This window comes from Typopeltis vanoorti, chromosome 15 (assembly GCF_054136105.1).
Source record: "Typopeltis vanoorti isolate ZY-2024b chromosome 15, IOZ_Tvanoo_1.0, whole genome shotgun sequence".
Lineage (NCBI taxonomy): Eukaryota > Metazoa > Arthropoda > Arachnida > Uropygi > Thelyphonidae > Typopeltis > Typopeltis vanoorti.
Genome location: NC_143563.1, coordinates 118,431,090 through 118,455,311, shown reverse-complemented (window position 1 = coordinate 118,455,311; position 24,222 = coordinate 118,431,090). Strand labels below are relative to the sequence as shown.

The following is a 24,222-nucleotide window of genomic DNA, read 5'->3' as shown; positions in this document are numbered from 1 at the left end:
GAGAGTGGTTTATTCAGGAGTGGAGTCAAAAAGACGGCTTGTGACTAGTGGTGTGTTGCAAGGCTCTGTTCTTGGACCACTGCTTTTCAATTTGTTCATCAATGATATAGGAAAGGATTTGAGAGGAAGTGTTCACTTGTTTGCTGATGATGCAAAGTTGGGTAGAGCAATTATGAGTGCACAGGATCTCAAAATTTTACAGGATGATTTGGATAGTTTGGAGGACTGGGCTAGGAAAAATGGATGTCAATTTAATGTGGCAAAGTGTAAGGTTACACATTTTGGGGTGAAAAGATTACAGCAGTATATTGCATTGGTGAAACTGTACTCCAGGAGATTGATGAGGCCAGGGATTTGGGAGTGTTGGTGGATAGGGAATTGAAGTTTAGGGGGCACATTGCAAAAGTGACTAAATCAGCTCATCAAATCACTTGGCTTCTGAAAAATACTTTAACATGCAGAGACAAACAAGTTGTTCCTCTGTATCGAGCCTTGATAAGACCCCATCTGGACTACTGTGCCCAGTTATGGGCACCAGGGTTTCTTCGTGGGTTTCTATAAGATTGATCCAGAAGATATTTTTGAAAATATTACTGGTGGTAGGGGGACTAGGGCCCATGTATGGAAGCTGGGCAAAAAAGCATGGTTGACAAGGGTGTTAGAGCTAGGTTTTTTACTTGGAGAGTGGTGAGTGAGTGGAATAAGCTTCCAGAGTCTGTTGTGGGTGCTACGACCGTAAATGAGTTCAAGGCAAGATATGATAGATTCTGTGTCAATGTCGAATAGTTGTTCTTGACATGATGTTAGGGCCTCCCTCGATGAGTCTGTCGACTCCTTGGAGTTGCCCAGAACAATAATAATAATAATAAAATGAACATAATTCTGATTTTGCATCACTCCTTGTTGACGAAGCGTTGTTATCGACACTATCCTATCTTTCAGACAATTTTTCGAAAGTAAATGAACTACATCTGTCCCTTCAGAGAAATTCTTTAATTGTTCTTGATGCCTACGACAAAATAAAGGTATTCGAGAAAAAACTGGTGTTGTGGATTAGTTATGTAAAAGACAGACATTTTACACCTTTTCCAACATTGGAATCCTTTTTTAGTGGAAAATGATATTTGCATTTGTTCTGAGTTTCTGGAAAGGGTTTGTGACCACCTCAAAACTCTGAAACAGAATTTGGAAACATATTTTCCGAATAACTTTTATAATAAATTTCTGTAGGTTTGTTATCCATTTCAAGCTTGCAGTCATGAGAACGACCTTTCGTTATCGAAAAAAGAACAGTTAATTGAGCTTTCAAGTGACAGTGGGCTTAAAATGCAGTTCCGTGATCTTGGTTTGGCTTGATTCTGGATCTCGCCTTCAATGAGAAGTGAATCCCGAATAATCTGAAAAAGCATTGAAAATCCTCATGCAGTTTTTCTACAACCTATCTTTGCGAGGAAGGATTTTCATCGCTCCTTCAAATAAAAACAAAATACAGAAATCGTCTTAGTGTGTGTGTGCGTGCGTGTGCTGATCTTTGATTGAAGTTGACCAATATTGAGCCAGATATCCAGCAGCTCTGTAAGGGCTGAGGAGGTCAATCATCTCATTAAAAGTAAGTAGTATCATAATTATATCATATTATTTATTTGTTTAATAAAAATTAAAACTTTGTTCAATGATGATACACTTTTAATTGTTTACTTCCAATTTAATTAATTATGTTTCCATATGTATTCGAAACATGCTTTTAGATTTGTTATGTTATAAATGGCACTGTATTTCCGAAATGTTAGCAATTCCTACGTATGTTTTTAAAAAAATTACAAAAAGTCAAAACGACATATAGGGAAATAAATTAAAAACAGTATTTTTATTTTTGAGGTAAAACTTTAATTTCAATATTGTAAAATGTTATTTTTCTTGCTTTTCTGTTCGCAAAATTGTCGATGACATTGTCGAATTCTTTTTCATCACTCAGTTGCTGTTTTATAGATAGTATGGCAAGATTTCTTAAACATGAAAAAAAGTGCCGCCTGGGGCGGATCACCCCCCCCCCCCCAGCTACTCCTCTGTAATTTAGTGGTCCGTAGAATTGTTTTAGGCATTTTATTGGTCCTTGGGCTTAGAAAGGTTGAGAAACACTGGAATAAACCATCAAATGTTGAAGAGATTCAGTGAATATTACTCAAGCCCGATGATGAGAATGATGGAATTGAATGTGAAGATGAAAGTGGTTTAGAAGATGATGATTATCTGAAAGTTCATTCATAAGATTTGGATAACAAATAAGCTATTTCTAGTGAATAAAGGGAAGGTGAATTAGACACGAATGAATAGTATTTTCTTGGAAAGGATAAAGAATCAAAATGAAGGAATAATCCAATAAGAAAACAAATTAGAAAATATTTTGTGTTAAGTTTCGTTAGTTCAGCCAAACGTAAAAAATACCAAGACAGAACTTGAAACTTGGAATTGCTTTATCACAGATGATATTTTAGATCTAATCTTATTATATACAAATAAATACATCGATTCTATTTCAAACCTGTATTCAAGAGATAGAGATGCTAAACGAATAGAATAAATAAAATTTAAAGCATTCTTACATCGCAAGAATTGGCTAAATTTGCAGGATTTGTGGGCTACAGATGGTAGTGGGATTGAACATTTTAGACTTACAATGTCTTGATGAAGATTTAAATTTATTCAGAATTGTATCAGGTTTGATAACAAACTTACCCACTTAGAATAACTGAAAGTTGGCAAATTAGCTGCTGTCAAAGACATTTTCTCACCATTTGTAGAAAATTGTTAATTATGCTACTCTATGAGACAAATTGTAATAATAGACGAAATGTTACTTGGTTTAGAGGCAAATGTGGGTTTAGGCAATATATTCCATCAAAGTCCAGTAAATATGGAATAAAAATTTTAGCTATGGTTGCTTTTAAAGTATTTTACAGAGGAAAACTTGAAATGTATGCAGATAAGCAGTCTGAAGGACCTTACTTGATTAGTAATAAACCAGCAGACATAATCAAGAGACTTGCAGAGCCCAATTACTCCTCAGGACATAATATTACTGCTGATAATTGGTTCACCGATATAAATCTTATCACTGACTTGAAAAAAGAAGTGACTTTCGTAGGTACTGTTCGTAAGAATAAACCCAACTACCACCCGAATTGGTGTCTCGTAAAAACGCTGACATCTCCAACAATATTTACTTTTGGTGCAGATTTCACACTTGTATCTCATATACAAGTGTGCAATCTTATTAGCAGGTCATCTCTACCTATAGGAGTTGCCAAATGGTGTGCCACCCTTTTTTTAATAAATTACTTTTATTAAAAACATTTATTAAAAAAGGGTGGCACACCATTTGGCAACTCCTATAGAGATGACCTGCTAATGCTTCTGCCTGGTATCTCGACTTGGGCCTGGCTCCCACTGAAGAGACCTCAATAAAGGTCGAAACTAGTCTGGGTAGTGGCCCTTCCCTTAATGCATTACATTAGACATATCCACAAGGAGATGTGTTTTGCATTATAGGAGGTACTGAGATAGGAGTATTGGTAGCTTGCTCCACCTTTGCAACAAGTTGCCATGGTGTTGTACCACCTTAACCCAGTCCTGAAGATACGTTCAGGTGCAAACTTTGTTTGCTCACACTTGGATAAAGGATTAAACTAATTTTATTATACTCTAACCAAGTGAAAAATAAACTTTCGAATATAATTTTCGACTACAAATGATTGTCGTAATAAGGATATTAAAAAATTTATGGATTTTCAAAAACCAGAATTATCCTATGCAATTTATTAATTGGATAGGATAATTCCTGTATAATAAATTATGCATGCCAAACAGCCAAAATTCATTTAACTAGTCCTGTAACTAAAGAAAATTTTCCAACTCATAAAATAATAAAATTCCCATATATCCAAAATACATATGAAGTGTTTAAATATATTTTGAACATACAGACTACAAATTAGTTTTTGCTACTAATTACAAACTAACTATCCTTTTAAAACATGCCAAATTTCCTTGTCACCATAATTGCGAGGTTACTTACACAGGCTCGATGATCAGCTTGCTGTAGTTTGGCTGCAAAATGAACATTTTCTTGACTGTAATGTACCCATTCCGAAATATCTAAGTAATAAAAATGAAAAACAAAACAGTAATAAAAGATCAAATACCTGTAAAACAGAAATCGCAATCCACACATTCAAGCACATTCCTTAACCCAAAAAAACTATCATTAATGACATTCAAAATAATGAAACCATGTTAAAATTGGAAACCATAGCTACGAGATATGAGAGCACATTGATTTCAGAGAATTGGAAGCTCCACCATATTCAAATTAATCGAAGATTTCCACTGATGAGCAATGACTAAAAAATTTAAGCAACCATAAAAGTAAATTTAGCCACAGACCTCAATGTTTCATCTATTTTCCCTTGAGCACTCTTTACACCTCTGAAGACAACTCCTAAGTCGAAATGGCTCATACACTGCAAAGCACATTTTTATGTTTTTATTTTATTTTATTTTTCCATTCATTTTTCATGGATGTATCATTATATCACCTAAGTATAGTACTCTTGGGTTTTTAATCTATTTTATACTACAGTTCTATACTGCTTGAGCCAGATGTCTTGCCCATCTCCAAATGGAGTGGTTAGTGTATCCACTCTCCAACCATCAGGTTGTAGATTTGAATTCTAGCATGAGCTTGAGATGTCATCATCATCAAATTCCTGCCATGTACCCTCAAGGGGTGTACAGGATATGACAGTACTACATGAAAAATTTACATCATTACTAACTTCCTATCTACAATTTTCCTCCAAATCAGTCTGTTACTTGTCACGACTCCAATATTATCAGATCTTATATTTCTATCATCTAAGGCACTTAGTACCGTATCAATCCACCTATATCTTGGTCTGTCTCTGAGTCGTTTTCCTGCCAACCTGGCAGAGAACACTTGTTTTGCTAATCTTTCCTCTCCCATTCTATTTAAGTGACCATACCACCTGAGATTAGCTCTGCTAATGCATTCCTGGATGCTGACAATGTCAAGTTCTTTCCTAATATCCTCATTTTTAATATGATATTACCATTGATTCCATCTGTTCATGCCTCTAATCTTTCTCAGGACTCTCATATCTGCGGTCTCTAGTCTTTGGTCAAGTGTTTTACTTCTGACCCAGCTCTCAGATCCATAAGTTAAAACTGGTTTGAACACTGCCTTGTATACAGCTAATTTAGTGTTCCGACTAATTTCTCTTTTATTCCATATGAATTTATTCAATTGACTTCCCTCTATACCAGCTTTGCTGATTCTGTTGTCTATTTCTATATTTAATTTACCATCTTCAGTAAAAATCGTGCCTAAGTAACTGAAATGTTTTACTTGTTCCACAGGTTCTCCATTCACAACACAGTTGACATTTTCAATGATTCTGCCTATTTTCATTGTCTTTGTCTTTTTATTGCCGACCTTCATACCATATCTATTACAACAGCTATTCAATTTAGTCATAGAATCTTGCAGACTTGTAGCGGATTTATTTAGAAGTATAACATCATCTGCATAAAGCAAAGAGCTGACATTAACATCTCCAATTTTGATATGAGGTTTAATTCCACTTTCCTTTATAATGTGATCCATATAGATAATGAATAACAGAGGGGATAATGTACATCCTTGTCTGATGTCAGATTTAACATTAAACCATCTTTCTGTACTTCCTTCAATTCTAACTCCTGACTTACAACTCAAATAAAGACTAAGTATTGCTTGATATCATGCCCCATTGACACCATATAACTGCAGCGTATTGAATAGCTTCTCTTTTGACACCTTGTCATATGCCTTTTCCAAATCGACAAAACTTAAATACAGATCTTTGTTATATTCCCATGCTTTCTCGACTATTTGTCGTAAAGTGAAGATCTGATCCTGACAGCCTCTATTTGGCCTGAATCCAGCTTGTTCTTCACCAAGCTTTTCTTCCACAATTCTTCTCAACCGTTTCTCAAGTATACTTGCATAGATCTTGCCAGGAACACTCAGTAGGGAAATACCTCTGTAATTCTCACATTCAGTTTTATTTCCCTTTTTATATATGGGTACTATGAGAGCTCTACTCCAATCATCGGGAATTCGTCCCTCAGTCCAGGCTTTTTGAACTATGCAGGGCAGCCACTGTAAGACTTTTATACCACCATACTTCAGCATTTCTAGTCGAATATCATCTACTCCTGCTGCCTTTCCACATTTCAAGCCTTTGATGGCTTTTTCTACTTCAAGTATGGATATGTATTCCTGACTGCATGCCTGGTCAGTGTTTTTTATCACTGTGCTGTCATCACTGCTTGTTTCATTTAGCAGTTTTTCAAAGTAATTACTCCATACTTCAAGGATATCTTTTTCTCCTGTTTTCATGTCACCTTTATCATCTCTAACTCCTTTTACAGCACTCTTTCCTCCATTCCTAAGGAATAGAGGAAAGAGTGCTGTTAAAGGAGTTAGAGATGATAAAGGAGTTAGCCACCTTCTTGATATTTATTTTCTATATTCTTGCCAAAGTCCTCCCATGACTTTTGTTTAGCTAGTTTTACACATTGTTTAGCTTTCTTACATTTGTCTCTGTATTCTGTAAGAGTAAAAGCTGACTTATTTGCCAGGAACTTTTGATATGCTTTCTTCTTTTCCTTCATTGCCTCTTTAACTTCCTGTGTCCACCTGGGAGTTCTGATTTTTTTATCCTTGCACACAACCTCACCACATGCCTCTCTAGCAGAATCAATCAATGTTTTCTTCAGAGTTTGCCACTGAATCTCCAAGGTTTGATTCCTGTTCTCAAACTCTTTCATTTTCTTTTCAATAATCTTTCTGTCTTTTAGTCTACAGTTCACATCTGAGAGCTGCTCAACTTTTATTCGCTTTAAAACTTTCTTACATGTTATTCTTTTCAATATGAAATTCAATTTTATTATGCTCAAGACTAAATAGTGATCACTTCCAATTTCAAATCCTCTGTACACTCTGGTGTCCTGCACCAGGGAGAAAACATCACTATCAACAATAACATAGTCATTGAGAATTTTCTTATTCCTAGCCTCTTCTCTCCATGTGAATTTGTGCACATTTTTATGTTGGAACATGGTGTTAGTAATAACCAGTCCATGTCCTGAGCAGAAATCCAACAGATATTTGCCATTATTATTAGCTTTGCTCTTTTCTCCAAATTTTCCCAAAATATTTTTATATGTCTCACAATCATTTCCTACTCTGCTATTTAGATCCCCAACAATGACCAACTTTTCCTTTTTCATTGTGTCAGTTGCTTTTTCTAAAGCGTCAAAAAATTCCTCCACTTCTATCTTAGTAGAACCTTCTGTGGGACCATAGGCACAAATAAGTCTCATTGTCCAGTTCCCCATTCTCATATTTGCCCACATTGCTATACTTGAGACTGACTGCCATTCAAGAAGATTAGCCTCATATTTTGTGTTGAATACTATGGCTACTCCTTCTTTTCCTTGATTGTCATTGCCTGAATATAACATTTTGTATTTATTGCTTAGAAAGATCTCACCAGTTTTGGTCTCTTTTGTTTCAGTCACCCCTATTATGTCAATCTGGTACTTATCTAATTCCTCAGCTAGCTCCATTTCTTTGCCATTCAGGCTTCTTACGTTGATAGTACCGACCTTTAACTCTGGTGATGTTGAGTTGGGGTTTGTTTTCAGATTTGTTCCAGCAGCTGACTTTTCGCTGTTCGCCCTGGTTCCCTGGCGAAAACAATGGGGGCCTTGTTTAACCGGGCGATGCCCCAGCCGGCATGAAATTTTGTCATGCTGTACCATCATTTTTTATTTTGGTTTAACCAATAAGAATACAATTCGGTCGACTAAATCCCAAATTGCCAGCCCATCCTCGTTCGTTCAGTATCAAAGTAGATACCCAACAGGGTGCACCACGAGAAAGTGAGGATTGGACATTAGGTCAGAAGCCCTGGTCGGTTCTCCGCATTCCTTTAAAGGCTATGTGGAGGTCTCCTCTCAGTTATACAGCTTTGACCCTTAAGCACCCTGAGCTTGGGATGTTTGTGATTGTATTTAGATGGGAGATGAACTTTATTGCCTAGTGTGAGACCACTTTACTGCTTATTGGAGGCCTGTTGTTGCTTATATAGCAGGTTTTCTGGATTATGTAAACAATAAATGTAAAAAATACAAAAAAATATATAAATAGAAAATAAATATATGAACTTTAGCCCACTTATGATGCAGATGTAGTATAGGTTTATGAAAAATCTTGGGATGGGAACATACATGTTATATATACACACACACACACACACACACACACACACACACACACACACACACACACACTAGGGGAGGGGCTATGCCTACTGGCACCTACACTGCCCCCCCCCTGAGTTCCGGAATGGTAGGCCGGTTCTCCTTGAATTCTGATGACTTGAAAGGGGGTTCCGACCCCATGGCGCCTACAGTGCCCAACCCCCAAAGTTCCAGACTAGTAGGCCGGTTCTCCTTGAATTCTGATGACTCGAATTTCGAAGACTTGAAAGGGGGATTCTAACCCCCACCCCTCCCGAGTTCCACACTGGTAGGTCGGTTCTTGAATTCTAATGACTCAAATTTCAAAGACTCGAAAGGGGGGGGGTTCCTTCCCCAAGTCCCCACCCTCTTGAGTTCCGGACTATTAGGCCGGTTCTTGAATTCTGATTACTCGAATTTTGAAAACTCGAAAGGGGGTTTCGCTCCCCTGGTGCCTATGGCATTTAACTACCTTGAGTTCCGGACTGGTAGGCCGATTCTTGAATTCTGATGACTCGAATTTTTTAAGACTCGACACTCAGGGTAGCCCCTGAGTTTCAAATAACTCAACCAAAAGCGAGACACAAAAATGTTCATAAAAAGACTTATCGTTTTATATCTATAGAGTAGATATATATATATATATATATATATATTATATGAATATTTATCATTGATCCAATGATATATATATATATATATATATATATATATGAATATTGTTGAATATACATGAATACTGTTGGTTGTTGCTATAGGTCAGGGAGTTCCATGGATGATTTGGAAGCGAGGCATCGGCAAATTATTACAATGAGTAACAGGTTGAGTGATTATTATGGGGGACTTCAACTGGAGATATAGACCGGAAGCAAGAAAGAGCACACGACAGGAAGGAAATGGAATTTAGACTCCTACTAAAAGATAATTACTTGAGGCTTTATTTGATGGAGGGGGACTTGGGGATGTGAGAGTATTGGACCTGGTAATAGGATCAGAAGAGCTATCCATAACCAACGTGACCACATTGCCTCTGATTGGTGAAAGTGACCATGTGGTCTTGGCTTCGGAGATTGTATAACATGAGGAATACTCTGTCAAGAAAGGGTATATATGGAACTACATGCCACATGAATATGACAAGCTTAGGAAGAAGCTTAAATCTGTGCCATGGCATAAAACACAGCAGGGTAAGGATGTTAGTAGTGCATGGGAGATAGTCAAAGGTCATCTAGAGGAAGCAATATTAAACTGTATACCTAAGGTGAGGAGGATTAATCAGGTAGGAGTTAGATGGATGAGTAATATCATTAAGCACTGACTGCAGAAAAGAAAATGCTGTGGAGGGTATATAAATAGAAACATGACCAGCAAACTTATAAACAGTGCAAGACTCAGGCAAGAAAGGTGATTGCCATGTTGTGGAATGCAAAATCAGATTGTGAGAAGAACAAGGCCAAGCATGCCAAGGGAAATCCTAGGGAGTTCTTTCGTTATGTGGCAGAAGGAGGAAGAATGACTATGGAAAATTAAACGTAATGGGTGATGATATTCATAAGGTGACAGAAGCAGATACAATAGTTGAGTTACTGAGTGCCACTTTGCAAGGGTATATCATCCTAGTGAAGATTTAGCATTTGCTTTAACATATGTGACAGACACTAATGTGGAAACAGAGGTGGATGAACTGGAGGTTCTTAGGATATTGCAGAATCTCATTGTAAAGACAGCTGTGAGATTAGATGGGATATCACCTTGGGTTTTATGAGAATGTGCAAGGGAACTGGCAATGCCTCTGGCTAAGCTCTCTAATTTAAGTCTCTGCTCTGGTAATGTTCTGAGAAATTGGAAAGAGGGCAAAATAATTCCCTTGCATAAGGGAGGTTCTGAGACTGCAGTAGCAAATTATAGAACCAATCAGTATCTCTGGAGTGGTGGTAAAGTGCTGGAAAAATTGGTCAGAAAGAGAATTCAAAAAAGGATGGATAAAAATATGATATTGTGTGAGGAGCAACATGACTTTGTGAAGGATCGGCCATGTCTTAGTAAATTACTGTCTTTTTATAATCAAATAACAGGATTGGATGAAGGAAATGACTACAGTGATCTTGCTGGATTTTGCAATAGCATTTGACAGAATACCACATGAAGAACCACTGTTATGCAAATTAGAACAAAAGGGGATGGATATGACGCATGTTAAGTGGAGGAGAGGGGGGGGGGGGGGCTGCTGGACAGATATCAAAAAGTGGTATGTGAAGGGACCGAATCGAGGCAAAAGCAGGTGACTAGTGGGTGCCACAAGATTCAGTGCTGGGACCATTGCCGTTTAATTTATACATAAATTATAAAGAATATTCAGTCGTTTGCTGATGATGCAAAATTAGGTAGAGTAATAGTTAATCAAGACGATGTGAAGAGCTTCCAGGAAGATTTAAACAGGCTGTCAGTATAGGCAAAAGTTAATGGGTGTAAGTTTAATGTGGAGAAATATAAGTTATGCATTTTGTGATAAATAGATTATAAGCTATGTATCACATTGATGCCACTGTACTCCAGGAAACAGATGAAGCTAGAGAGATTTAGGGATGGTAGGCAGAGTTAAAGTTTAGATGACATATTGCTAAGGTAGCCCATAAAATTACTTGTCAGAATGTATAAAATATGTACAACACCAGTGGCATTTCCAGCACTGTTGCAACTTCGTGCTCTATCTGGGAACGTATCGACATCTTTCTTCAACAGATGGAGGTTGTAATACTTGCTATACTCATACCAGTTTCGACATTTAGTGAGGTCTCATCAGTGACTTCATATGCAAACTTTGTTTGCTTATACTTGGATAAAGGAGGAAACCAAGAATATAATTTCTTGGCATCTTTAATTTACAACTGTTCACTTTATATTGGTTTTCAGAAACCTTTTATTATTATTATTATTATTCTAGGGCACCTACTGTACAACTCTATGTCTCCACCAACTACACCGAACCACAACTAACATCATCATCTACACCAGCACCATCTACCGCCCACCACCACTAGTATTTTCACAGACAATCACAATCATCCATGCCCACAGTGGGATTCAAACCAGCAGCCTTTTGGCTGGAGAGCAGACCATTTAGATTGTGAAAGTGTGTGTGTGTGTGTGTGTGTGTGTGTGTGTGTGTGTGTGTGTGTGTGTGTGTGTGTGTGTGTGTGTGTGTGTGTGTGTGTGTGTGTGTGTGTGTGTGTGTGTCTTAAAGCTAAAAAATTTCTGATAAAAACTAAGTAGTGTTTCTTTTGCTAACTCAGTTCCATCGTATAAAAGAAAATGATATAAAGCCAGAAGGATTTTCTCCCTGTTGCTTCTTATCATATTGGGACTTGAAGAAAAAATTTGTTAACATAATGGACAAACAAAGGAAGGTCAAGAATTTATTTATTGAAAGAACAAGTTTCCAGAGCATGGCAATGCTAACAGAAAAAAATGTTTTTAATCAGAATGAAAATAAGAAGGGCATTAACTGATATTGATTTTGAAAGAATATTGAACAGTGTTAAAATAATATGGCACATTTTTCAAAACTGTATTTAATGATGTATTGGAAGATGAAATATCAAAAAATTATATTAAATCAGTTGAAAATATTCTGAAGTCTTGTCACATGATGAGATACTACAGCTGTGTGTGTGTCCTTAATATTCCACATTCCACCTAATTTATTAAAAATTTCTGTTTCACCCTTTTCCTGAATGCTAAAATTTTCATGAATGCTACTCCACCAAAATATCTTCATTTTAATGAATAGGCTTTTTATATATAGAGAGAGTAATCTGACTCCCATCAAGATGCACTTTATATCCTTAATGCACAGAACACTCTTTCTGAGACACGGGTAATTTAACACATTATGATGTGAGTTACTAAACCATCTAGATTTGATCTTTATTGAGGCGAACAGTTTGCAGAGTATAATTTACTTTCTAGCAAAGCAGAAAAACTTGCTACAGCTCTCTGATTTGTTGTATTGTAATGACCTAGTGATATGCAATCTATCTATTTGTTTATGAGAAAATTATTTCTATCACCAGCTTTCTCTATATCAATTGGTTTATTATTAAGTGATTTAGACTGCATTAAAGGTCAAAACTGGTCAGAATGATGATAAATGTATAATGCATTGTAGTTTACACACTTGTAAAAGAAATTGTCCAAGAACACACACATCACTATAATAAGAGTGGCTACAATAGAATATTAATATTTTATTCATTGCAATTATGATTTCCAGAGTTACTTGATTATAGTAACTTGTTTTGTATGACTTTTAGATTAATTGAAATCCATTATAATATCTCTAGCTTAAGAAATTGCCAAATTTATGTGTTCTTTTGTAGAGCTATGAGTCAATGCTGTAAAAAAATTGTCAATAATTTTCAAAACTTTAGTCTTTCTATGATGAGGTACCTTCACCTTCTTGGAAAGAAGGTGCAGGAGCATAGTTGAGTCAAAGTTACAGGAAGAACAATGTGGCTTTTATCTTGGTAGAAGCACAACTGACCAAATCTTCACTTTAAGGCAAGTCTTCGAGGAATCTTGGGAATATGCCAAGAATGTCTACACATGTTTTGTGGACTTAGAGAAGGCATATGACCAGGTTCCTTGGGATAAACTTTGGCAAGTAGCACAGGAGTATGGAGTGAATGGCCAACTATTAGCTGCCATCATTGCCCCTGTATGAATGCCCGGAATTTTGTGTCAGGGTAAACAGCACAAAGTCTGAACCTTTCACAGTCTCCGTTGGCCTCTGCCAAGGGTGTGTTCTGTCACCCCTCCTTTTCATAATATTTATGGACTGGATTAATAGGCACAGCCGAGGCAGTGAGTGTGTCAGAATTGGAAGATATACCATTGGACATCTGCTTTTTGCAGATGACCTAGTTCTGCTTAGCTCTTCCACAGATGACCTCCAGTAGACCCTGGATAGGTTTGTAGCTGTTTGTGTAGAAGCTGGAATGAAGATCAGTGTGACCAAAACTGAAACATTTGTGGTCTCAAGACAACCATCCCAGTGCACTCGACATGTGAGTGGAGTCCCACTGAGGCAGGTGGAGAAGTTTAAATACCTTGAATCCATATTCACGAGTGATGGAAAGTGGGACGTATAGCTAGATACTCGGATTGGCTCAGCAAACATATTGCGGGAGCTTGGCCATTCGGTAGTATTGAAGCGGGAGTTAAGCCAGAAGGCAAAGCTGGCTATCTTCAATACAGTCAAGTATTGAAGTTATCCAACTCTCATGTATGGTCATGAGAGTTGGGTAATTACTGAAAGAATGCGGACACGAATCCAAGTGACTGAAATGAGGTTCCTTTGAGGGATTGCAGGGCTGACAAGACTTGACAGAGTTAGAAGCTCTGCAATTCAAGAAACCCTCAAAACTCAACTGTTGCTTCTTCGTGTTGAGAGATCACAGTTACGTTGGTACGGGCACCTGGTCAGAATGTCACAAAAAAAGGCTTCCCCAGCAGGCCCTCTTTGCCAAGTCAGAAGGTGGGAGACCATGTGGAAGGCCAAGGACTTGCTGGATAGATTATATCCAAACCTTGGGTGGACACGTTTGGGAGTCCCACCGGAACACCTGAGCTTGGTGGCAGAGGATCGTGACCATTGGAAGTTCCTCTTGCAGCTGCTGCCCCCACAACCCAATTAGGAAAGGCGTACCTTGAAGATGTATGTATAGTCTTTCTATATGTTTATAATAACTATGAACCATACAGTATATGAACCCTTACAACTTGGTTGGTAATGACAATTCTTTTCATTTGGAAGGACCTGGGTGTAAATATACAAAGAAGCTTTATCAGGACTTTTCAACAAAAAGTGAATTAACTAGGCTCATATGGAAGTAGAAGGATTTTACTTCCATAAACTCTGGTTTTTTATCTTGCAAAACAGGCAACCTGACCAGAAGAACATGCACACACAGTTTACAAGCATACAAAAAAAAAATGCAGATAGTATTAAATACCCAATCATAAGCAGTGAGCAGGCCAAGTTATCCTACAAGAGATGGGTCATTGTCTCTAACAAAAACAGGAAAGATGAGATGAGATGCACTATATGCTGTTGTTGTGTCTTTAGTGTAAGATTTTTTTCACTTAACCTTTAATTCACTTTACAATGTTCATGAATTATTATGTTTTTTAATTGCAGTCTCACAAACAAAATGAGCTTCAAAGGCGTGGTGCTACTTATGTTCTCACAGAAGCTGCCAGATATTTTGGACAAGAATTACCTCAGAAGATGGAAAAATTATGGGATATAATGTTTCATCATTTAACAAAAGCAGTTCAGCCTGAACACATTGGTAATATAGTTTTGTTTATATTATTTTGATCATTAAAATATGTTCTTCATTTGCTGTGATGAAGATAAGTTTATGATTATGTCTTAATAGGATTCTAAGTATTTTAGAAATAAATCATTTAGTTTGTACAATAGTAAAACAGTTGAGGTAGTAAACTCTCTATTTAATGTTGACCAAATTTTTATGTTGCATTGTGTTAAATATATTTGTTGATGAATGTGAGCAGTGTGTGGGGGGGGAAAGGGATTAATGGAGCAAGAATTTGTCAAAAATGTGTTTTGATTACTCAGATAGAGGGGTAGGAGTCATTGAATGCCAATGAACTTTCACATAAAGGACCTGTTGGGCTGTCACAATAAGTTGTAATGCATACAAGGAGTATGACTAAACAACACACGTAACCACAGTAATAAGATTTTTAATAAGTAAATATTTCATCCTAGGACATCTTCAATACAGTTAATTCAAACAATAATTGGAATTACATACAATTAGGACGCATGCTTACAATGGAATCCCTCTATGCGTGCAGTAGCGTGTTATAGAATTAAATTAAAAGATATCTGGAAAAAAAAAATTACATTAAAATGAGATAACATGTAAAATTATTTTACATAATTTTGGATTACAATTTCCTAGACTTTTAGGGATAGCAAAAACGTCGTTACGGTTCAAATTTGATCTGTGACATAGGGCTTCAGCACTTTCTTTATATGAACATTCATGTTTATATGAAGATCTATGTAGAAGTTTGGTTTTCTTCCGATGGATCCTATGGTTTGGGTTTTCAATTCCATGTTGTGCGAGGCCAGATTTCTGTGGTTTGATGAGATGGATATGGTCTTGATATTCCGAAATGCTTTTGTTGATGGATCCACCTGTCTGTCCATAGTGAGACACTTTACAGGAGCATGGGACCTCGTACACATCAGGTAACATAAGAGGTGAGAGTTTGTCTTTTTGAGGTAACCAGTTGTGGAGTTGGTCGATCGGTTTGTAGGTAGCAGCCAATTTATATTTCTTCATAATTTTTGAAAGACGTTCGGAGATGCCTTTGACATATGGTATGGGAATCCTACAATTTTTTTCTTGTCTAGGTTGATGTGTGGGGAAGTGACTGATGAATTTATGCATTGTTTTTGGATTGTATCCATTTTGTATAGCTGTATTTTTGATTATTTCCTATTCTTGGTTTAAAGAATATTCGGAGGAGCAGAATCTGTATGCTCTGGTTACTAATGATTTAATGATGCCAAATTTTTGACATGGATGGTGAGACGACGAATTGTGAATTTAGCATCCTGAAAAAGTCGGCTTACGATAGACAGAAGTGGAGATGGAACCATCTTCTTTTCTTTGGATTTGTACATCCAGGAAGGAGATACCCTGTGGAGATTCTTTTTCTAGTGTGAATTTGGTGCGTGGATGAAGAAGGTTCTGAACAAGTGTAGTTGTTCAGAATGACCCCTGTTTTTCTGATATATTTTAATTTAATTCTATAACAAGCTACTGCACGTATAGAGGAATTCCATTGTAAGCATGCTCCCTAATTGTATGTAATTCCTAGTATGGTTTGAATTAACTGTGCTGAAGATGTCCTATGATACTTAGGATGAAATATTTACTTGTTAAAAATCTTATTATTGTGGTTACGTGTGTATGTTTAGTCACGAATGCTCCACAGGTTTCATTATACAACACAAGGAGTATGAGTGTAAAATGTTATCGTACCTGTTAGTGATAGCATTGTGAATAACTGAGAGAATGTGCGAAACTGATATGTAAATTGTAAAATAGAAAACAAAGATGAGTGTAACCCTTTCTATTAGAGTTACATGGTGATCAGCATTCATTTTTAAAATTTATGGAATTTACAACCGTGTTAAAAAAACTTTTTTATTATCCCGACGTTCCGATCTTCACATCAAGATCATCATCTGGAGCATACATCAGTATACAAGACAAGCTGAGTTACATGATTAACTGTAAGCGAAAGAAACAATGATTTGATCACATGTTATTCTACTGGCATGACCTCTAGTGGGGGGGGGGGAATTACATCAAGCTAAATTCTATTTACGATGACAGGAATTAACATTCTGTCAGAAACAAAGATGTCCTATTTTTAGTATTACAATTCTTATTTTTGCTTTTAAGATACTGGATTTTCTACAGTCCTGTTTATAGTTGTTCTTAATGAGGAATGTTCCGTGGGTCAAATATATACCTTCCATATGTTTGGGATTTTTAGACCATCATTATTGTTCAGATTGGGGTGGTTGATAATAATCTCACATGCTTCCTTAAATTTCTGTTCATACCATGTTTTAGTGCGATGTAGACAGCTAGTGCTTTTCAGTCAATTCTATGTAAAGAATTCAGGACATGATCAGAAAGGCCAGCTTCACTATAATTATTATATTTAATGTGTCATTTATGTTCTTTTTGTCTGATAGGAATTGTGCGTCCTGCTTGTCCTATATATGGTATGTTGCAAGTACAATATATCCGGTATACGGTACACAGGGTGGGCTAATGGAGGAAGTGGGTCTCTGGATGAGTTGAGTAAGCTTTTTAATTTTGCAGGAGGTTTAAAGGTGGCTTTGAGGTTGTATTTTCGTAGTACTTTGTTTATTTTGTCTGATGTTCCTTTAATGTAGGGAATGGTTATAGTTTTACTGTAGTCTGGTTTGTCTTTGTTTTTTATTGAGGTTTTATAGAGAATTTTGTTAATAGTGTTTTGACTGTATCCGTTTTTTTGGAAAGTATTAAAGATAATTTTAAATTCAACTTTTAGTGCCTGTTCGTTGGAATAGATTGTCTGCGCACTGTTTTTTAGCATGTTGACGACACCTAGTTTTTGTGTTGGGTGGTGGTAGGAGTTTATGCGTATATATTGTCCCGTATGTGTCGGTTTCCGGTAAGCAGTGAAGGAAAGATTGCCAGAGGGAAGACGTGTGACAAGTGTATCCAGAAACGGAAGTATGTTGTGTTTTTCGATTTCAATTGTGAATTGTATGCGTTTGTGTTGTTTCTTTAGGTGGCTAGGGAATGTGTCTAATTTCTGGCGGTCATGGACCAGATAATGTAAACATCGTCAACGTATCTAAGCCAGACGTTGGGTTTTAATGGGGAGTAACCTAAGGCAAGTTGCTCAGAATGTTCCATGTAAAAGTTAGCAATAGGGGGGATAATGGCAAGCCCATGGCTGTGCCTTCTTTTTGTAAGTAGAAGGCGTTTTGCCATACAAAATAACCCGACCGTAATACATGCGCATAGAGAGCCGTGATATCTGGAGGGAATTTGTTCTGTAGGAGAAGGATTGTGTCATTGATTGGGACATTCGTGAAGAGGGCAGAGATGTCAAAACTAATAAATCATCTTTTTCTAATGTAATGTTTTTGATGGTGTTTATGAAGTGTTATGTGTTTTTGATATAGGAGGGGGAATGACCTACCAACTCCTTGAGTGTTGCCGCTAATTTTTTGGCTAAGTGATACGTTGGGCTATCAATTTCTTCAACTGTAGGTCTTAACAGTGTGTTTTGTTTGTGAATTTTTGGTAGCCCGAAAATTCTTGGGGAGCACGCGTAGTGAGGAAATAGTTTTTTTTGACAATGATTCCACAGTTGGTTTGCTAGATAATGGAACAATAAAAGTGTGTTTTCTGGATGTGATGATTTAAGTTTTGACTGAATGCCATGTATAAACAGGTAAATTCCATAAAATTTTTAAAATGAAGAAAGATGAGTGTAGTATGATTAGAAATTTCAAAGCTTCAATGACTGCTTCACAGTAGGCTGGAGGGAGGGAGAGAGAGAGAGAGAGAGATTATGAAAAGCAGGTAAGTATCAGAAAAGATAAACAAAGAATATGAGAAAGCAGGAAAAAGAGTGAAAAAGAGCGTGGTTTTTTACAATGATTCCACAGTTGGTTTTCTAGATAATTGAACAATAAAAGTGTGTTTTCTGGATGTGATGATTTAAGTTGCAACTTAATGCCATGTATAAACAGGTAAGAGTAAGTGAAAGATATGTGTGTGTGCTGGTCAGAATAAGTGACATAAAAGGAGACAACTTTGGAATGAGTGAAGATGTGAGAGTCACTGTAAGAGGAAAATAAAAAGAGTTCAGTAAGTCTGTAGTTTGACATGAGAGAATATATGAAAGAGTTGTTGGAAGAGGAGAATAAAAAGTCAACCAAAAGACTGGTTTTTAAGTTTGCTCTATTGAAATTGACAATTTTTTGGTATGAATGTATGGTCTTAGAGTTGTATTGTCTCAGTATTGTATGAATGGTGGTGACCAGTTCTAACATACTGTTGTTAAATTGTGAATGAAGAATTTTATAATTATTAATACTTCATTCACGATTTAACATGAATTGCATTTCCTGAGCCAAGTTTGCTCCTAAATAAATTATAATTTAAACACTTATTCTTATTTGTTCATTGAAATAATAATTGTAATTTTTTTTTTACTTATTTTATCTTGTATAAATTATTAATATAACTTGTAAATGTATCCTAAGTGAACTGAAATATATGCATTTTATTGGTTGTTACGGAAAGTGAAAGTATTTCTAACGGACTCTGCTGATGTGATTTGATTGGCTGCTGTCGGAAAACTAAGTTATTTCATATCCCAATTGGGAAAGATGAACACAAACGATACATAAAATACCTCCATTTTAGAAAAACCGGCCTTTCTGACCACACACTCCAAACATACCACAGAATTCATTGGAAAGGTACCAAGTCTTTACACCGCACCAAAACCTGGTTCGAGCGGAAATTCGAGGAAGCATGTGAAATGCTCAAACATGATCCGAATCTGAATAAAAATGATGGTCCAACCATTCCAAGAATGTGGAGGACCCATCTGCAACCTTCATAGCATCCACAAAGAAAAATCTCAATACAAGAAGACTTGGTGAAGTTTTTTTTTTTTCCCCTGAACATTCAATAGCAACGTTACTATACAAATCCAGAAGATAATCGTAATATAATCTCACAATTATAGGAGATTGATTGGTACAGTGCCATGACATGTAAAACTGCAAGGGCTAGAAGTTGACAGTGCATGGGAGGCAGTTAAAAAGTGTTTGCATGAAACAATGGCTGACTGTATATCTAGACTCCGAATAATAAATCAAGTAGGAGTTAAATGGATGAATAACACCATTAAGCTTGAGCTTCAAAAAAAAGAAACAACTATGGAGGGAATTTAAGGAGAAAGACAGACGCATGAACAGTATAAAGCCCAGGCCAGAAGGGTAACGAGTGTGGTAAGAAAAGCAAAAAAGGATTACGAAAGAACATTGGCCATGCAGGCTAAAGACAATCCTAAACAGTTTTTTCAATATGTTGCAAGTAGAAGAAAAAATGTATATGGCAGAATGATTTTAAAGAATGCTGATGGTAGGGAGGTAACTGAATCAGTTGATATAGTTGAATTACTGAGCAACTGTACAAGAGTATGTCAACCAGGTGGTGACATTGCAGAAATTAATGAACCAAAAGTTTATACGGGAATTGTGCTGAATGAGGTGGAGGTGAGTAGTCTATTACAAAACCTCAATGTCAATACATCTGTGGGATTGGATGGTATCCCAGCTCATGTCGTACGTGAAGCGGCTAAAGAATTGTCAGTACCCTTGACCATTCTGTTTAATCTGAGTCTCGGGTCTGGGTTAGTCCTGAGGGGGTGGAAAGAGGGGAAAATACTTCCACTGCATAATAAAGGCCGTTCCAAGACTGCTGTTGTAAATTACCGACCGATTAGCATATCAGGAATCGTTGTCAAGGTCTTAGAGAAACTAGTAAAGAGAAGAATACAGGATTGGATAGATGAAAATGGGATACTGTATGGGAGACATGGTTTTGTAAAGGGTAGATCACACCTCAATAATTGGCTCATGTTTTATAACACAGTAACGACTGAACTGGATAAGGGTAATGGGTTTTCAGTGATTCTACTGGACCTTGCCAAGGCCTTTGATAGGATACCACATGGAACCCTAATCAGTAAACTGGAGCAGATGGGGATGGATATAGAGTTGGTGAGATGGATAGGAGGGTGGTTGATGGAGAGATACCAGAGAGTGGTTTATTCAGCAGTCCAGTCCCAAAGATGGCTTGTGACTAGTGGTTGCCACAGGGTTCTGTTCCTGGACCACTACTTTTCAATTTGTTCATTAACGATATAGGAAAGGATCTGAGAGGAAGCGTTCACTTGTTTGCTGATGATGCAAAGTTGGGTAGAGCAATTGTGAGTGCACAGGATGTCAAAATTTTGCAGGATGATTTGGATAGTTTGGAAGACTGGGCTAAGGAAAATGGATGTCAATTTAATGTTGCAAAGTGTAAGGTTATGCATTTTGGAGTGAAAAGATTAGCAGCAGTATATCACATTGGTGGAACCATACTCCAGGAGATTGATGAGGCCAGGAATTTGGGAGTGTTGGTAGATAGGGAGAGTTAAAGTTTAGGGGGGGGGGCACATTGCAAAAGTGCCTAAAACAGCTCATCAAATCACTTGGTTCCTGAAAAATACTTTAACGAGCAGAGACAAACAAGTTATTGTTCCTCTATATCAAGCCCTGATAAGACCCCATCTGGACTACTGTGCCCAGATTTCTTCTTGATGGAGAGGTGGAGAGGATCCAGAGACGAGTCACCAAGATGGTGGCAGGTCTGTGGAATGAACCTTATGAGAACAGATTGAAGATTTGTGGGTTGCAAAAATTGGTTGATAGGCAGAAAAGAGGTGAGATGATTGAGACATTCAAATTACTGAAGGGTTTCTATAAGATTAATCCAGAAGATATTTTTGAGAATAGAGCTGGTGGTGGGAGAACTAGGGGCCATACATGGAAGCTGGGCAAAAATGTGGTTAACAGGGATGTTAGAGCTAGGTTCTTTACTTGGAGAATGGTAAACGAGTGGAATAAGCTGCAAGAGTCTGTTGTGGGCACTATGACCGTGAATGAGTTTAAGGCGAGGTATGATAGATACTGTGTGAAAGACAAATAGTTGTTCTTGACATGATGTTAGGGCCTCCCTCGATGAGTCTGTCGACTCCTTGGAGTTGCCCGTAATAATAATAATAACAATATGAACTGTATAATTCGAGAAGAATCCTAGTTTATTGTAGTTTTTTTTTTTTTTTAATCACTAGAGGACAGGCTAAGAAAAAAGATTAGTTAACAATGTAGATGTAATTTACCTGCATAGAGTGTAACAGCATGTAGCTTGGTTTTTATACACATGTATCCTTCTGATGATGACCTTAATACAGGGGTCGAAACGTAAAGTTCTTATTTTATTATTAATCAGTAAAATTATCTTTTCAACACGTGTGTTTTGTATCCCTAAATTCATAAATATCAATGCTGATCACCATATAACCTTAAAAGAAATAAGTTATTTCATGATAGCGCATGCCTTAGCATTGAGAACTGTACAATGATCACGTGATAATTTTGTGGTTCGGGCGGGAAAAAAAGAGAGGATTTATGAGATACAGGAAGAAAGAACCAGAAGAAAAATGTAGTGAGTGTAGATAGGTAGTGAGACGTGACCTAACCTGAGATCGAACGTCGCAACAAAGATTTGGAAGCTTGTTCAGATTTCAATGAATCTTACTTTGAACTCATAATTATTTATAGTTTGCTGTCACCTTATAAAGGAATTTACCTGAGTGAATGGATAATAATAATACGATTGAGATTTATCGTGAGACAAGTTATTACGAGCAAGAAAGTATCTTTTCCAGTCTTGACAAATAAGTTGTTGAACTCAGGGATACTACAAGTTTTGTGTCGTCTAAAGTGGAATATTATCGAGTGCCTAGAAGTGATGTAAGAATTTTCCATAATGTGCAAGCTATGATGATCATACTGGTAAGAATATCTATTCTATAGCTAACATGTGATAGTGTTGCTTGTGTCCAGAGAACTTGGTAAAATTTCGTGTTGCTGAAACCCAGCTTGATTGAGTGATACTATAAAACATTTCCTTGTGAAACAAAATGCGAGAAACTTTCTTAAAGAAATAGTTCGTGTTTGAATGTGTTATCTCACAATGCATATATATATTAAAACCGAACCTTTTAAGAACTATTTTAATCCTCTGATAGATATTGAAGTTGCCAGTTAAGTGTTGATAAAATTGAAGTTTATGATTATTCCATGAGACTGGAAAGAATTAAATTTCAAGAGTTTAGCTGAATACTGATGTTGTTTAAAGTGAAACTAAGTTGAAATCATAATGGATGAGAATTGTGAAAGCCTTATACATAAGTTCTAGCAGTAAATGATATACTCAGCTGAGTAGAATCTAATTTCTTTATAGAATGCATAAATCGTTTTCTAATTGTATTGATCTTAATAGAGTTCTTGTTTCTTTTGTAAGAATAATTTTGTGAGAGAATTAAATATATTGTTTAACTTGATTCTTATGCTTGGCTAATTTCAGTTTCATTGCACCGCTCATTAAAATACGAATCTTGCGGGGAAACCCTATATATAAGCAAGACAATTTTGGCCTGTAATATGTTCTTATAGCTGTAGTGCTAATTGGTGCTTGATTGCCTCACAAAAATTGTATGATTTCAAACATAGAGTGGCACAGTATAATAAAAATTTTCTTTATGTTTGAAAGTGGGGTCAAACAACAGCTAGCAAATATAAGGTTGGATGAACAAAACCAACACTGACAACCCAGCCCACTACCACTTAAAGACTATGTTATTCATATCACAGATGATGATTTTGTAACTTGCTACACATCCCACTGTTTAAAAACAATGCTGCTGTGGGGCAGGAATGCGTATGAATGACTGAAATGTCATCATCATCAAATTCCTGCCATGTGCCCTCAAGGGGTGTACAGGATATGATAGTACTACATGAAAAGAAATTACATCATTACTAACTTCCTATCTACAATTTTCCTCCAAATCAGTCTGTTACTTGTCAAGACTCCAATATTATCAGATCTTATATTTCTATCGTCTAAGGCACTTTGTACCATATCATTCCACCTATATCTTGGTCTTTCTCTGGATCGTTTTGCTGCCAACCTCGCAGAGAACACTTCTTTTGCTAATCTTTCTTCACTCATTCTGTTTAAGTGACCATACCACCTGAGATTAGCTCTGCTAATTCATTCCTGGATACTGACAATGTCAAGTTCTTTCCTAATATCCTCGTTTTTAATATGATATTACCATTGATTCCATCTGTTCACGCCTCTAATCTTTCTCAGGACTCTCATATCTGCGGTCTCTAGTCTTTGGTCAAGTGTTTTACTTCTGACCCAGCTCTCAAATCCATAAGTTAAAACTGGTTTCAACACTGGCTTGTATACAGCTAATTTAGTGTTCCGAATAATTTCTCTCTTATTCCATATGAATTTATTCAATTGACTTCCCACCATACCAGCTTTGCTGATTCTGTTGTCTATTTCTATATTGAATTTACCATCTTCAGTAAAAATCGTG

At 36.7% G+C, this 24,222-nt stretch overlaps 1 protein-coding gene across 1 annotated transcript in view; it reads left to right on the top strand.

Annotated features, from left to right (window-relative positions):
- The window catches only part of Hel89B (histone acetyltransferase 1), an 863,997-nt gene that overhangs the window by 503,273 nt on the left and 336,502 nt on the right, over nt 1-24,222 (top strand). Inside the window, exon 23 of the mRNA XM_090405810.1 lies at nt 14,567-14,720. Within this exon, the coding sequence (XP_090261936.1) occupies nt 14,567-14,720 (154 nt within the window). The remainder of the gene's footprint in view (nt 1-14,566; nt 14,721-24,222) is intronic.